Source organism: Drosophila nasuta, unplaced genomic scaffold, assembly GCF_023558535.2.
Source record: "Drosophila nasuta strain 15112-1781.00 unplaced genomic scaffold, ASM2355853v1 ctg61_pilon, whole genome shotgun sequence".
Taxonomy (NCBI): domain Eukaryota; kingdom Metazoa; phylum Arthropoda; class Insecta; order Diptera; family Drosophilidae; genus Drosophila; species Drosophila nasuta.
Genome location: NW_026869606.1, coordinates 101,305 through 116,078, shown reverse-complemented (window position 1 = coordinate 116,078; position 14,774 = coordinate 101,305). Strand labels below are relative to the sequence as shown.

At 38.5% G+C, this 14,774-nt stretch overlaps 1 protein-coding gene across 1 annotated transcript; it reads left to right on the top strand.

Annotated features, from left to right (window-relative positions):
- Positions 1–706: 706 nt before the first annotated feature.
- LOC132798019 (uncharacterized) lies at positions 707–1,372 on the top strand. Its single transcript, XM_060809748.1, has one exon. It carries the CDS (start codon positions 707–709, stop codon positions 1,370–1,372), a length of 666 nt encoding a protein of 221 aa, XP_060665731.1.
- The last annotated feature ends 13,402 nt before the right edge of the window (positions 1,373–14,774 follow it).

Genomic DNA, 14,774 nt, shown 5'->3' with positions numbered 1-14,774 from the left:
AGAACGCCTGTCATTAACGAAGCGAATAGGTGGTTCAGAGGGCCTCAATTTCTATATTCGGATGACTCTCAGTGGCCGCAGATGAACATTGATGCGAGCCAACATAGTCATACTATTCTGCAACACGTCGAAGAGCAATTGGAAGCCATGTCACCTTTGAGCTGTATCTCACCAGACCCAGAAAGATTCAGCAAACTGGAGAGATTGAGAGCCGCACAGTTGCGAGTATTGGATTTCTTGCGATCTATTGTCAAGAAGAGCATGGGACCGGAATTAAAAAGTTATTATTATTTGAGCGGCCAATCGAGATGGATATCATTCTAATACGAGTGTGCCAGGAAACCGAGTATTTCAGCGAGATGAAATGCTTGAAAACGGGAAGCAGTATTATGGATCGGAAGAGCAAGCTATTCAAATGCTCTCCGTACTTGGACGAAGTGAGCATACTGCGCGTCAAGGGAAGAATCGACCTAATTGAAGGAGTCGAAGTAAACCTAAAGCGACCCATAATCCTACCAAGAAGACATCGATTTACATTTCTGCTGGTTGAGTCGTATCATCGCCGGTACCATCATCTGTACGACGAGATCGTGGTCAATGAACTACGGCAAAGTTCCTGATATTTGGTCTGAGAGCCTTGGTGAGAGAGGTTTCTCAAACTTGTCCAGCATGCCGGATGAGGCGCGCGCGTCCTAGGCCTCCAGAAATGGGAAGTCTACCGCGTGAGCGTTTGGCGCACCACATGGCGCCGTTCACCTATACAGGAGTGGATTACTTTGGGCCCATCGACATCATCGTTGGACGACGGCACGAGAAGCGCTGGGGTGTTCTGTTCACATGCCTCACAATTCGTGCCGTACACCTGGATATCGCAACGTCACTGTCAACCGACTCTTTTCTTTGTATTCTAAAGGCATTTATAGCGAGACGTGGTTGCCCGCGACGAATGATGTCCGATAATGGAACTAACTTCCGAGGTGCGAGTAGAGTGTTAAAAGATGAAGTGGAGCGTATATCGACCAGGGATGTGGAGACCAAATACCCAGAAATGGAGTTCATGTTCATTCCGCCAGGCTCACCGCACATGGGCGGTGCATGGGAAAGATTGGTACGCTCAACAAAGTCCATTCTAACGGAGATCTTGCCGCCTGGTGGATTGCGAGAAGAAGTGCTTCGTGCTGCGTTGGCTGATGTGGAGGGTATTCTCAACTCACGCCCACTCACATATATGTACCACTGGAATCGGCAGACTCAGAAGCGCTTACACCGAACCATTTCCTCTTGGGCCACTCTAGTGGAATTCGTGAACGAGACAGCGAAATCCATAACGGTGACAAGCTTGCCAAAGGATTCAGAATTTCGAGCCAGTTAGCCGATCAGTTCTGGAAAAGATGGATTCGAGAATATCTGCCAACGCTTACGCGCCGTACCAAATGGTTCCAACCGCCGCCAGATTCGATCGCCGTGAATGACATTGTTGTTATCGCAGATGAGAATGGCAAACGAAACAGCTGGCCCAAAGGAGTTGTGGTAGATGTTCACCGACCGAGAGACGGTCAGGAACGGAGTGCCGTAGTGCGCACTCCAGAAGGTATTGTGACTCGCCCCGCCGTAAAGCTAGCCAAATTAGATTTGAAAATTGGTAATACACAACGCGAATGCTAGTGAATTACGGGGTGGGGAATGTTGGCGGGCGAACTAAATTTTCTACTGGGGCTTTGCCAGCGCATTTCCTACTGGGCATTTGTAATCGGTGATTCTCTTTTGTGCATTGGAATTTCACCGTTACGTTCGCTAGAAGTAGCAATGCAGCTGCAAATTTCGGCAGCGTGATTTAATTTGAATTTGTATTTGAGCCCAAGCAGAGGCAAATAATTGTTAACAATAAAATAGGGATTTGAAGGTGTGCGCAGAGCACGAATGTAAGTAAAAATACGAAATTATAATGAAATGTACGAAATATAATGAAAATAATAAAGATTTCAGCAAATATTGATCCACTACAAGTTGTTGTTTTCGAGTAGTGGATTGCTCGAAGTACGAGCAACGGCACACCAACCAAGGCACGGATCCGGTGTCAACAGCTCTCGATAATCGATAACAGAATTACACAAGATAATCCTTAAAAGATGCAAAGTGCGATTCGGTCGAGTAATTTCACATACGTAATATTAGTCGAAGTCCAGAATCGAAGACACTTCACCCTTCTGCCCCACTTCCATCAAAGTAGGCCAACAACAACCTGTATCGGATCTTCCGATGCTGTTATTCGGTGCATACGTTTCACGTTGCTCAAAAATGTATGTGACGTTGCCAGTCTCACGTTGGGCCGCTAACCATTTATGATGGCGTTGCCAGACCCACGATTGGGCGCCAAAAATTCCAAAGAGTAGTCAGCCCCGGATGTGAGAAGACGGTTGCAAATATCAATCACGACCATCTCGCGTGCAAGCATATAGCGGAGCGGGACCCTTTGAACCCTTAGCTCTTTCGGGATTGTGGGTGGGTTTTGCTATGCTTTACACGAAGCCACGAAAACTTTATTATTATAGAGTCCCTCCTGATTCTAAAAAACAAACACATGAGTCGATCCTCTTGTCAATAATCTAATCCGACTCGAATCTACAATACGATTCGATCTGAATACTACCAATATCTAATAAAAATAACACAAATGCAGGCACACTGTTGAAATTCGGACAAAAGTTAAGAAAAGCAGGGGTGGTCTTATAAGATGTTAACTGCCACACCCTGGTCTATACCCACCCAACCATGGTCATAAGAAGAAACGGTTTTTATGACCCCAAAACAATTCTACAACACCCCTTTTAATTTACGCTCCCATGTCTCCGGAAATCAGAACAAAATCTAGAATTTCATTTTTAAAGTCGAATGACTCAAATTTAACATCAGTATTTATTTATAAACAAAAAACCAAAACCATTTGTCCAAAATAAATTAGAATTATGACGGTATAATTATTTCCATAATTTTGTTTATAGGGCAGTTATTTTAATTCAATACAATTTCATTTTTTATTAGCAACTGCTACTACTCATTTACAATAAGAACTAAGAAAGAAGAAGATGTAAAACTAATAATATTTAATAAACAAACAAGAATTAATAAACAAACAAATTTTGGCAACTATTTTTGATGCGCGCTTTAGCAAAACCCGATGCATGAGGTTTTTCTATTAAATTTACTATTTTTACTTTAAAATTTTTCTTTTCTTCTCAAATCATTTTTTTTTGTATTTTTAATATTTATTTTATTTTTATTGTATTGTGAAACATTTTTGTATTTAATTATTTTTAATATTAATTTTTATTTATTGATTTTTAATATCTCAACCACTTTTTATTTATGCTGTATTTATTATGAAATCATTTTGAATTTTTATTTATTTATTTTTAAATATTTATTTATTTTAAATTTTTATTTATTTTAAAACCTATTTATTATTTAATTTTTATTATTTTATTTTAAATTTTTATTATTGTATTTTTAATTTTTTATTATTTTATTTTATTTTTACTTTTTATAATTTATTTATCCAAATTTAATTGTGACTTTTATTTATTTAATTTTAAATCATTCTTTTTATTTTTTTATTTAATTTTAATAATAATATATTTAAATTTTATCAAATTTAATATTGACTTTTTATTTATTTGTTTTAATTCATATTTAATATTTTTTTTATTTATTTATTTTTCTCTATTTTATTTATCATATTTAATTTTGTTCATTTATTTAATTGTAAATCATATTTAAACCACTGTGCTGTATCAACAAACAATAATAATAGTAACAATATAGGCGGAAGCAAATCAGTAATAAAAGGTATAGGACTGACCCACAAGTTAGGTATCAGCCGACAGCTCATATGCTGTTTGGGAGCTTTCGCAACTGCGAAGAAGTATAAACAAGTAAGAAAGCTACAGTCGAGTGTACTCGACTGTGAGATACCCGCTACCCATTTTGAATAAAAGAAACATATTTTGCGGTATTTTCTCAAAATATACCAAATATACTGCAAAAATACTAAAAAAATACCAAATGGTATATTTGGTTTATCGACATAGTACCGCATTCAAAATATACCATAGACGGCACAATATACCAGATTGTCAGCCAAAGCAACTAAGACCCCTAGTAAGTATGCGTTTTGCCCAAACAAAAGTATTTCTTTAATAACTTCGACAATTTTTATCTGATCGCAACCAAATTTTCAGGAATCATAACTACTATAGTAAATATTGTATATACCAAAATTCGCAACTCTAGCTTTAAAATTACGCTTGTTATTCGATTTTTATGATTTGCGGGGGCGGAAGTGGGCGTGGCAAAAATTTGAAACAAACTTGATCTGCGTGCAAACATAACAAATGCTGTCGAAAAAAATTATAGCTCTATCTCTTATAGTCTCTGAGATCCAGTGTTTCATACGGACAGACGGACAGACACACAGACGGACAGACGGACATGGCTAGATCGTCTCGGCTGTTGACGATGATCAAGAATATATATACTTTATAGGGTCGGAGATGCCTCCTTTTACATGTTACATACATTTCCTGCCGGCACAAAGTTATAATACCCTTCTACCCTATGGGTAGCGGGTATAAAAATACAATGCAAGCAAAACTGTGGGCAGCTGCTGCGTGGCCGAACAGGCACCAATATATGTATGTATGTATGTAACTACATACGTACGAATATTTATGTTATCAGAACTTCTTTTATGTATTTTATTCGGACACTCGGACTTCTAACTTACCAGACAGAACTCACGACGAAGGCCTTTATGATGTTGTTGCTGTTGGTGATGATAATGTTAAGAATTTGTTATATACCTTATTATACATTGTTTTAAATATTGTTGTTTTTGTTGCACAGGGTTTTGTTGTAGTTTGTTATTGTGGTATAAGATTATATTTTTCATTTTTCATTTCATTTTCATTTTTAATTATTTTGTGTTTCACGTGGGATATACCCTTTAAAGCCTAGAGCAATAATAGCAAACATATCAAAGAAAACCAAAATAAAATAGTGCCAAAAAAATATAAATGCCAAATCACAATTGATATTCCTCTTTTCTTTTCATCTTTTAATGACTTCTAATTTATATGTATGGCAACTAAATTATTTGATTTTTAGAGGCAAATGCAAATCTTTTATTTAGATTGCTTTTATTTGGGCTTTTACCCCTTTTACTATTGCCTCTGCGCACAACTATTGTATGACCTTTTAACTTTTGTGACGAACACCACGAGGTTCTACTCGTCTAAGCCTACTCTGTCTAGCTAACTTGCCGGCTCAGTTCAGGGCTGGGTGGGTCTTTGGCTTCGACTGGGTAGTAAGTCATCATAAATTAAAGTGTAGACAGAGTGTAATACTTGGGGAGAGGGACAGTACTCATTTCGCATCAACCTTAACGCTCGCATATCCAGTGCCCAATTAAAATTTAAAAGTTTAACACATCATTCTTTTCTTCTCCATGATATACAGTATTTTAATAAACATATTTCATTTTGTTTATAAAAATTATCTCTAGTTAACAATAGTGCTTGATTTAATGAGCTTTTATTTATCGTTACGTTAATTTGTTTTACTTAAACGGTTGTCTTCATGACTTAATAATACGAAAGATAGAGAACCAACAAGGAACACACGGAATTGAGAACCTCACAATCACAACCCCAATCAACTATGTATACAGACACGGCTATGCCGTACTTACGCACTTTCCATCGATGTTAGCAGGCCTGATAACTGATGTTGTTGATGTTGATGTTAGCTGTTAAAGATGATAAAGGGTTATGGTTATCAGGCTATCAAATCCCTATGAACCCCATGTTGGCTGTACAAAAGTCGAAAAAATGAGTTAGTCGATTTTTGACAAGTACTAATACAAATTCAATTTAATTTTTCAATTTAGCAAACCATGTTGGCACTTTTAGTGCATTTTACGAACGAAAACAATCCAATGCAGATGATGCCGGCGTGTTTTTGTGGAGACGTAGATCTCTCGCCGGAAGATCTACGCTCCTTTGAACGTCTCTAGTATCGCCTTCGCTGAGCCGCTATCGAATACCGTTTAGATAATATGCAGCGAAGATTCGCTGCCGCAAGATTATTGCCTTATTCTCGCTCTAGCTGGCTGTTCGCAGCGAGGTTCGCTGCCTTCACCAATACTCCCTTAGGCTTGCAGGTTATGGTGAAAATCCGCGTGCGCTTCACTAGTGGCACCTGTTCAACAGGTGGGGAAAGGCGAGGATGGCAATGTGCAACACCTATTCCACTCTATGAAGGGTCTAGCGGGTGCAATTGCCAGCGGTATGGCCAATAAGCTGCATAAAATAACATTTTACCGCAAGGTCTAATCAGATTGACACTACTTACCAATCAGTGGCAAAGAGAAAATTTAGCAATTCTAAATTCTCTAATAGAGCCGGCCAATCCACAAATCGACAAAAGAAAACCTTATATGCCAGAATTGTTGGCTTGGTTGCAGTGTTATTTTATATTTATTTTTGCAATTTTTCTTTGCAAATTTTGGTCTGATGTAAACGTATGTTCTCAGTGAAAAAGTTGCAAAAGTGAAGATGGCTGCCCTTAGTGAGTGCTCAAAGCATCTCTGTGTGGATCAATGCAATACTTACTCCCCGTTCGATAGACTCAACAGTTGAGCTATGCTAAGTGGAGTTGCCAACTTAATTAAGGCTTTGGCGCATCAGCTGATGCTTTGATTTGTGACAATCAGATGTTTATTTTTTTGTGCAACTTTAATTTAGACAACTACCTCACAACAGCAGATTTTAATCGAGAGTTCAATCGAAGACGTAAAATCTGAAAGAAGGTAGTTACCCTTTGAATTCCCACAAGTCTTTAGCATGAAATTGACCAATTTCCTTGCCCTCTAAATTTTCTAATAGGTATAAGGCCTGTCCAATTTTTCGCTTTACTCGTGCCTTAAGGCCGACTGGTGCAAGCTTAGCGTTGAAATTGTTTGCCATATTGCTCAGTGCCCAGTTACGCTTAATTACTGTCTGGCCAACTTCAAAGGTTCGTTGTTTAGTACGAAAGTTATACGATCACTGATTCTTTTCATATGCCTTTTTCAGATATTTGTGAATATCAGCACAGATTTTAGAGAATTTATCAGCACGCTCGAGTCGAGCAGTTCCTTTACTTAAGAGATTCAAATTTTTAAGTACTGTGTAGTCTTTACCATGCGTCATCATATGTTGTCCAAATACAACATAGTACGGTGACGCGCCTATCGATTGATGTATGTTATTGCGTAGAGCACAATTGATACTGCTAACATATATATCCCATTCTCGCTGGTCTGATCGAAAAATGATCTTAACGCCGCATTAATGGATCTATTGACTCTTTCAGCTGCATTACTTTGAGGGGAATATGCCCCAGTGAACATGTGTTTGATACCATACGAAGACAAAAATGCAGCGAATTCTCGGCTTTTAAACTGAGTGCCGTTGTCGCTGATTATGAACTCTGGTGTGCCAAAACAGTTAAATACAGTGTTGCGCAAGTGATCAATGATTATTAAAGTCGAGAATTTCTTAACTGGTATAAGGAATGTGAATTTTGAAAGATGATCTAGGATGATAAAAATTCCGATATTACCAAGTTTTGAGCGTGGAAACGGACCTACGAAATCTATGTAGAGTCTTTGAAATACTCGCTCACTAATTGTTTGAATACCCATTGGCGGCTTTAGATTTTGTGTTGGGTATTTTGAGGTTTGACATATTTCGCATTTGCTAATAAAGTCTCGCACTTCCACTACCATTCGTGGCCAATAAAAATGCCTACGAATGCGTTCTAGACACTTCGCTGTGCCGCAATGTGCTGACGTTGGGGTACAATGAGCTGAAACTATTACCGAATTTCTGAGAGATGTAGGGACGTACAGTCTCCAGCCTTCGCCAATATCTTCGCTGACGTCGGAAGGCAATACTGCTCTGTAATATAAATATCCGTCTATGATTTTGAAATCCGGAAGATTGATTTGCTCATCTTCTCTTTTAACTCGACATAATATCTTTCAAGAAATGCATCCGAGTTCAAATCTATCTCTGGTAGTATTTTGAGCTCAACAACATCTACATTTTCTTCGAATGCTCTGGAAAGAGTGTCAGCGACTACATTTTGACTGCCCTTTCGATGTTCGATCTGAAAATCCATTCCTTGTAGCTTTAACGCCCATCGAGCAAGTCTGCCATGAAGGTCTGTTTGATTCATCAACCATTTCAGACTTGCATGATCGGTTATAACTTTGAATGGTTGGCCTTCTATGTACATACGAAATCGCTTAATGGCTAATACAACTGCCAAGCATTCTAATTCCGTTGTAGAATAATTTCGTTGTGCTTTATTCAACTTTTTCGACATATATGCATGGGTAGTTCGTTGCCTTCTGCATCAAGTTGAGCTAATACGGCGCCGATGCCATATGTTGAAGCGTCACATTGCACTATGAATGGCAACTCATAGTTGGGATGACGCAAAAACGGAGCAGCACATAGTCTATGTTTTATTGCTTCGAACGCATGTTGGGCCTCTTCATTCCATTCAAATTTCTTTCCTTTTAGCATCTCTGTTAGTGCAAAGATGACCGTTGAGTACTGGGGAATAAAACGCTGGTACCAACCAGTCATGCCCAGGAATCGTCTCAGTTGGCGTCTGGACTGTGGCACCGGAAATTCGGAAGCGGCTTGCACTTTCATTGGATTTACTCGAAGTGTGCCTTCTCCTACTACATGGCCTAAGTAATCTACTTCTCGTATTCCAAACTGACTTTTGGCAACATTTATTGTTAATCCCGCTTTTCGTAATCTATTTGCCACTTCGGTCAGATGCAGTAAGTGGTCTTCAAAGTTAGAGGACATGACCAATAGATCATCTAGGTATACGAATACGTGTTCCTTCATGTCATAGGGAATTACTTGATCCATACGACGACACATTGTATGAGGGGAGTTACACAAGCCAAATGGCATCCGAGTAAACTGATACAAGGGTCTATTTGGTACCGTGAAAGCAGTTTTTGGTCGCGCTTCTTTGTCTAAAGAAATTTGCCAAAAGGCATCTTTTAAATCGATTTTGGAAATGCACTTAACAGATGGCAATCGACTTAGAAGACCTTCTAAGCTAGGCATGGGATATGCGTCCTTCTTCGTCACTGCATTTAGCTTTCGAGAATCAAGACATAGTCGATCTTTGCCAGGTTTAACAATCAAAACCACAGGCGAGGACCATGCAGAGTACGAAGCTTCTTCTATTACTCCTAAACGTAACAGGTGGTCAATCTCGGCACAAAGTCGCTTTTCTTTAGTTGGAGATATGGGATAGTATCTATGTTTAATGGGAGTACTATCTCCTGTGTCTATAGAATGTTCAAGAAGTGTTGTTTTTCCTAAGCCGTCCGTTTCGCATGACGGAAAAAATCAACAACTGCTTGTAATCTGCGTTTTTGCATCATTGTAAGAGACAATTTGGGTATCGTTTCATTTTCAATTTCAGATTCAGTTACTGCACTAACATAACTAACAGAAATTCCAAATTTATTCCAAAAGTCAATTCCGCAAATAACATCTTGCGTGATGGCGCTAACAATTAGGAACTCAAAAGATTGCTTTGTCGAATTATACTCGATCGGAAGGTTAATGGTACCAGCGACCTTTTGAGGTTGTCCATCAGCAGTTTTAACAAATCCTTTGGATTTAAGATAGTTAATATTGTTTTCAAGAATGAACTTTGCTAAGTTTCCTCCAATCACGCTTTTATTTGCTCCGCTATCGAGCAAGGCCAAACAACGCTGATCGAGAATGTTGAGGTAAGTAAAGGGTCGTATATCGTTGTCTTTATTTACGATAGCTGATATCCTATAAGAATTTAGTACACGCTTTTTCGACCAAAATGTATGCATACGATGAGCAGCACGTGATTTTGTAGATGTGTGCATTTTTCCTAATCGCAAATGATAAGGTATAAAATGTCGATGAATTTGTAAGTCAGGTAAGTTATTCGATATAGCAGGTGGTTGAGAATACTCTAGAGAATTTGGTTCTATTTTTAATTGCGGATATCCGCTTTTGGTGGTAAGCGAATACCCTTCTGCGAGTTTTCCTGTTTGGTTTTACATTTTGTACAGTTTGGTTTATATGTGTCAAGTTTTCCACAGCCATAACAAAATATACGACGTGATTTCAGGCAATCCTGGTAACGATGACCAATTTCATCGCAATTCCAGCATTTGAAATTATCAGAAAACTTCATAGCATTTACCTCTGCTGATTCTGAGTCTTCATCTTCAGAGCCTGACTCCAGGTCTTTTTCTAAAGCAATCTCATGAATAACTCGGTTGGGGTTATTCGATCGATTTTGATGTTTAGGCAGTTGTGAGTAGAATTCTTCATGTTTGTGACATTCTCTACGAAGGATAGCTAAATTTGAAATTGGAACATGTAATAGTTCATGTCGAAGATCTGGTTTCAAATTCTGTTTAACATAAGAGACCAATTCGGTATCAGATAGACGAGAATTAAGCGTATCTGCTATGTTCAACATAGCATCCAAATATTCATCGAAAGGTTCATTAAACTTTTGTTTCCTGCGCCGTAAGCTATCTTTTATGTCTTCATCGGTTCTTTGATTTTGGTATCTTTCGCATAAACGAGAACAAAGATTATACCAATTCCTATGATGAGAGCTACGATGAAACCTCCAATAGAATGTTAACGCTGGACCTGAGAATAGTAAGTGAGCAAACTGATACAACGTATCAAAGTTTCCGCTCAAACAACGAGAGGTCAAGCAATTTATTCGATATATAAAGTCATCGATTGGTATATCAGTTGGTGTACCACTGAACTTAAGATGCCAATTAACAATGGTACTGGAAATTCGGTCAGGCCGATCGAGACTACCAGATATATTTCCTGATTGCCCCAATCCTTCGTTATTCTGATCTGGAATTTCGTTATCCCATTCCAATTGCGGTTCCTCGGAACGAACTATTGGCGGTTGGGCGGCAATATTTAAGTTTCTGAAGGCAAATTCAACCTGATCAGCGATAGTAGCGACTAGTTCAGCTCGAAAGTTATCGAGTGAAGAAGTGATAAGTCCTTGAATTCGTTGTTCAGACACAGCTGGAACGGGTGCGGTTATACTTCCTATTGATGCTCGGGGTAGGTGACTTGCTCGTGCAGCATTTCTCATGAAATGCAACTGTATGAAGCATGCTTAACCCTTCAGATTGTTCTGAGCCAAAAATATCTCCTATCCTGCACGGCTTTTGCAAGTTGGACAAGTTTCGCTACTATTGAGCCAATTGGATATACATTCGGAGTGAAAGCTATGACTACAAGGGGTTTTACTAATTCAAATTCAGACGATTTTAAATCATTGCAAATTTTGCAAAGAATTAATGAACTAGCTGATGCGAGGTTTTCGTGGCTGCGAGTAACCGGCATAATGAATTAAAGTATGAATGTGAACTAGTACGGTATTCGATATTGACAAGGTAATTGACAAAAATAAGTTTAATATATGCGATAATATAGTGTTCAAGTTTTAAGTTTTTAAGTTTGGGACTTACCCTTCAATGCGATTTTAAGATAATGCGAAGTGAGTACTGAGAGTCTGAATCTATTTTGATTAGTAACGTATTTGATGAGTGTTTGTGATTGAAAGAGGAACAGATCGATATTAACCAATACTGAACAATTCTCGATTTCAATACCACAACACAATATTGTGTACTGGGCCTAACAATGATTCGGTAGAGAATCGAAATTCATCCAATTCTACAAAAAATTTCCTGAATCACATTATTGGCCAGAAAATTGTATTTAGCAGGTTTAATTCATTGATAACACTATCAATTAATGAATCCGCTATGTACTTGTATGTTCTTTTCGCCTGGTCTGCTTCCGACTTTCTCATCAGTAAACAGTCAATCCAGAAGGCAGAAAATTCATACATCTATGTTTTCAATAAAAAGAATGAATAGTTTGATGAGGAAATTTTTATTTTGGGGCACATTTTCCATAGGCCTCACGAGTTGGGCGCCATTTAATTATGTGACGAACACCACGAGGTTCTACTCGTCTAAGCCTACTCTGTCTAGCTAACTTGCCGGCTCAGTTCAGGGCTGGGGTGGGTCTTTGGCTTCGACTGGGTAGTAAGTCATCATAAATTAAAGTGTAGACAGAGTGTAATACTTGGGGAGAGGGACAGTACTCATTTCGCATCAACCTTAACGCTCGCATATCCAGTGCCCAATTAAAATTTAAAAGTTTAGCACATCATTCTTTTCTTCTCCATGATATACAGTATTTTAATAAACATATTTCATTTTGTTTATAAAAATTATCTTTAGTTAACAATAGTGCTTGATTTAATGAGCTTTTATTTATCGTTACGTTAATTTGTTTTACTTAAACGGTTGTCTTCATGACTTAATAATACGAAAGATAGAGAACCAACAAGGAACACACGGAATTGATAACCTCACAATCACAACCCCAATCAACTATGTATACAGACACGGCTATTCCATCGATGTTAGCAGGCCTGATAACTGATGAATCCGTCGTAGCATATATGCTTGTTGATGTTAGCTGTTAAAGATGATAAAGGGTTATGGTTATCAGGCTATCAAATCCCTATGAACCCCATGTTGGCTGTACAAAAGTCGAAAAAATGAGTTAGTCGATTTTTGACAAGTACTAATACAAATTCAATTTAATTTTTCAATTTAGCAAACCATGTTGGCACTTTTAGTGCATTTTACGAACGAAAACAATCCAATGCAGATGGTGCCGGCGTGTTTTTGTGGAGCCGTAGATCTCTCGCCGGAAGATCTACGCTCCTTTGAACGTCTCTAGTATCGCCTTCGCTGAGCCGCTATCGAATACCGTTTAGATAATCTGCAGCGAAGATTCGCTGCCGCAAGATTATTGCCTTATTCTCGCTCTAGCTGGCTGTTCGCAGTGAGGTTCGCTGCCTTCACCAATACTCCCTTAGGCTTGCAGGTTATGGTGAAAATCCGCGTGCGCTTCACTAGTGGCACCTGTTCAACAGGTGGGGAAAGGCGAGGATGGCAATGTGCAACACCTATTCCACTCTATGGAGGGTCTAGCGGGTGCAATTGCCAGCGGTATGGCCAATAAGCTGCATAAAATAACATTTTACCGCAAGGTCTAATCAGATTGACACTACTTACCAATCAGTGGCAAAGAGAAAATTTAGCAATTCTAAATTCTCTAATAGAGCCGGCCAATCCACAAATCGACAAAAGAAAACCTTATATGCCAGAATTGTTGGCTTGGTTGCAGTGTTATTTTATATTTATTTTTGCAATTTTTCTTTGCAAATTTTGGTCTGATGTAAACGTATGTTCTCAGTGAAAAAGTTGCAAAAGTGAAGATGGCTGCCCTTAGTGAGTGCTCAAAGTATCTCTGTGAGGATCAATGCAATACTTACTCCCCGTTCGATAGACTCAACAGTTGAGCTATGCTAAGTGGAGTTGCCAACTTAATTAAGGCTTTGGCGCATCAGCTGATGCTTTGATTTGTGACAATCAGATGTTTATTTTTTTTGTGCAATTTTAATTTAGACAACTACCTCACACTTTTAACAATCTTATTTTGGTCATACTATTATTCACAAACTTGCACTACACTAGCACTGGCACTGGCACTGTTGGACTGCTGCTGCTAAGTGGAGATGGCGAACAAGAGAAGCGGCGAACAAGTGAATCGGCGATTATGGTACAAGAGCCTTGCGCGGCTCGGCACAGTGGTGCAAGAGTGATCTGCCCAGAGATGCACTTCACTTCACTGTTGTTGTCTGTTGGTTCTGCAGGCGGCAGACCAGAAATACAAAAGTCTTCCGGCACAAAATAGTCGGCCTCCGCTGACTAACATGCGCCGGATTTGTGGAATTAAAATCCACTAGAAGGGTAGAATTGTGTCTATCCGTATTATTTAAAAGAAAATAATGACGGCTTAGAACAATTTTCACAATCTACATATGAAGAAAAATACGAAGTTAGGACCAATGTAAAATTTGATTATTTCATAGAAATAACTACCTTCGCTTAACAAGCGTAACGAGCTGGTTTATTTATTTTGCTCAAAGCAAAAAGCATCGATGGATGCTGATGATGTTGACAGATTAGTTTTGTCTTTTCTGGTGATGCATGTGTTTTAAAAAATTTTTTTGAAAACACCGTCAATCGTAAGAATTTGTGCATCCGTCTCTGATCGTAGTCAAATAAAAAGAATGAGAGCTGTCGTTGCCAAAGTGACAAAGCTCGTCTCCTTTTCCTACGATCTTTCGCTAGACAACTCACCACTGAGGGAAATTTAATTTGCAGAGGTGTATTGTCCCTTTATCATGCAATGGTTTGTGTGTCCGCTAACTTTGCGCGGCAAATTTAAAATCTTAAGGAGAAAGAGAGTTTACGCACAATTTTTCATTTGCGACCATTACAGCCACCAAATAATCTCACAGATTAGATGGAAATTAGATTCGAATATCTTTCGCATGATACACTCCTAATTCTCTACCTTGTAGATTTTCCAATAGATAAAAAGAATTACCAATTTTCTTCTTTATCCGACATTTTGAGAACTGATATCCTAGCTTTTTATTATAATTCTGACTGAAATCACTAAGATGGAAATTCCGTTTAAATACTTCTTTTCCTTCTTTATAAATGACAGGGTTGG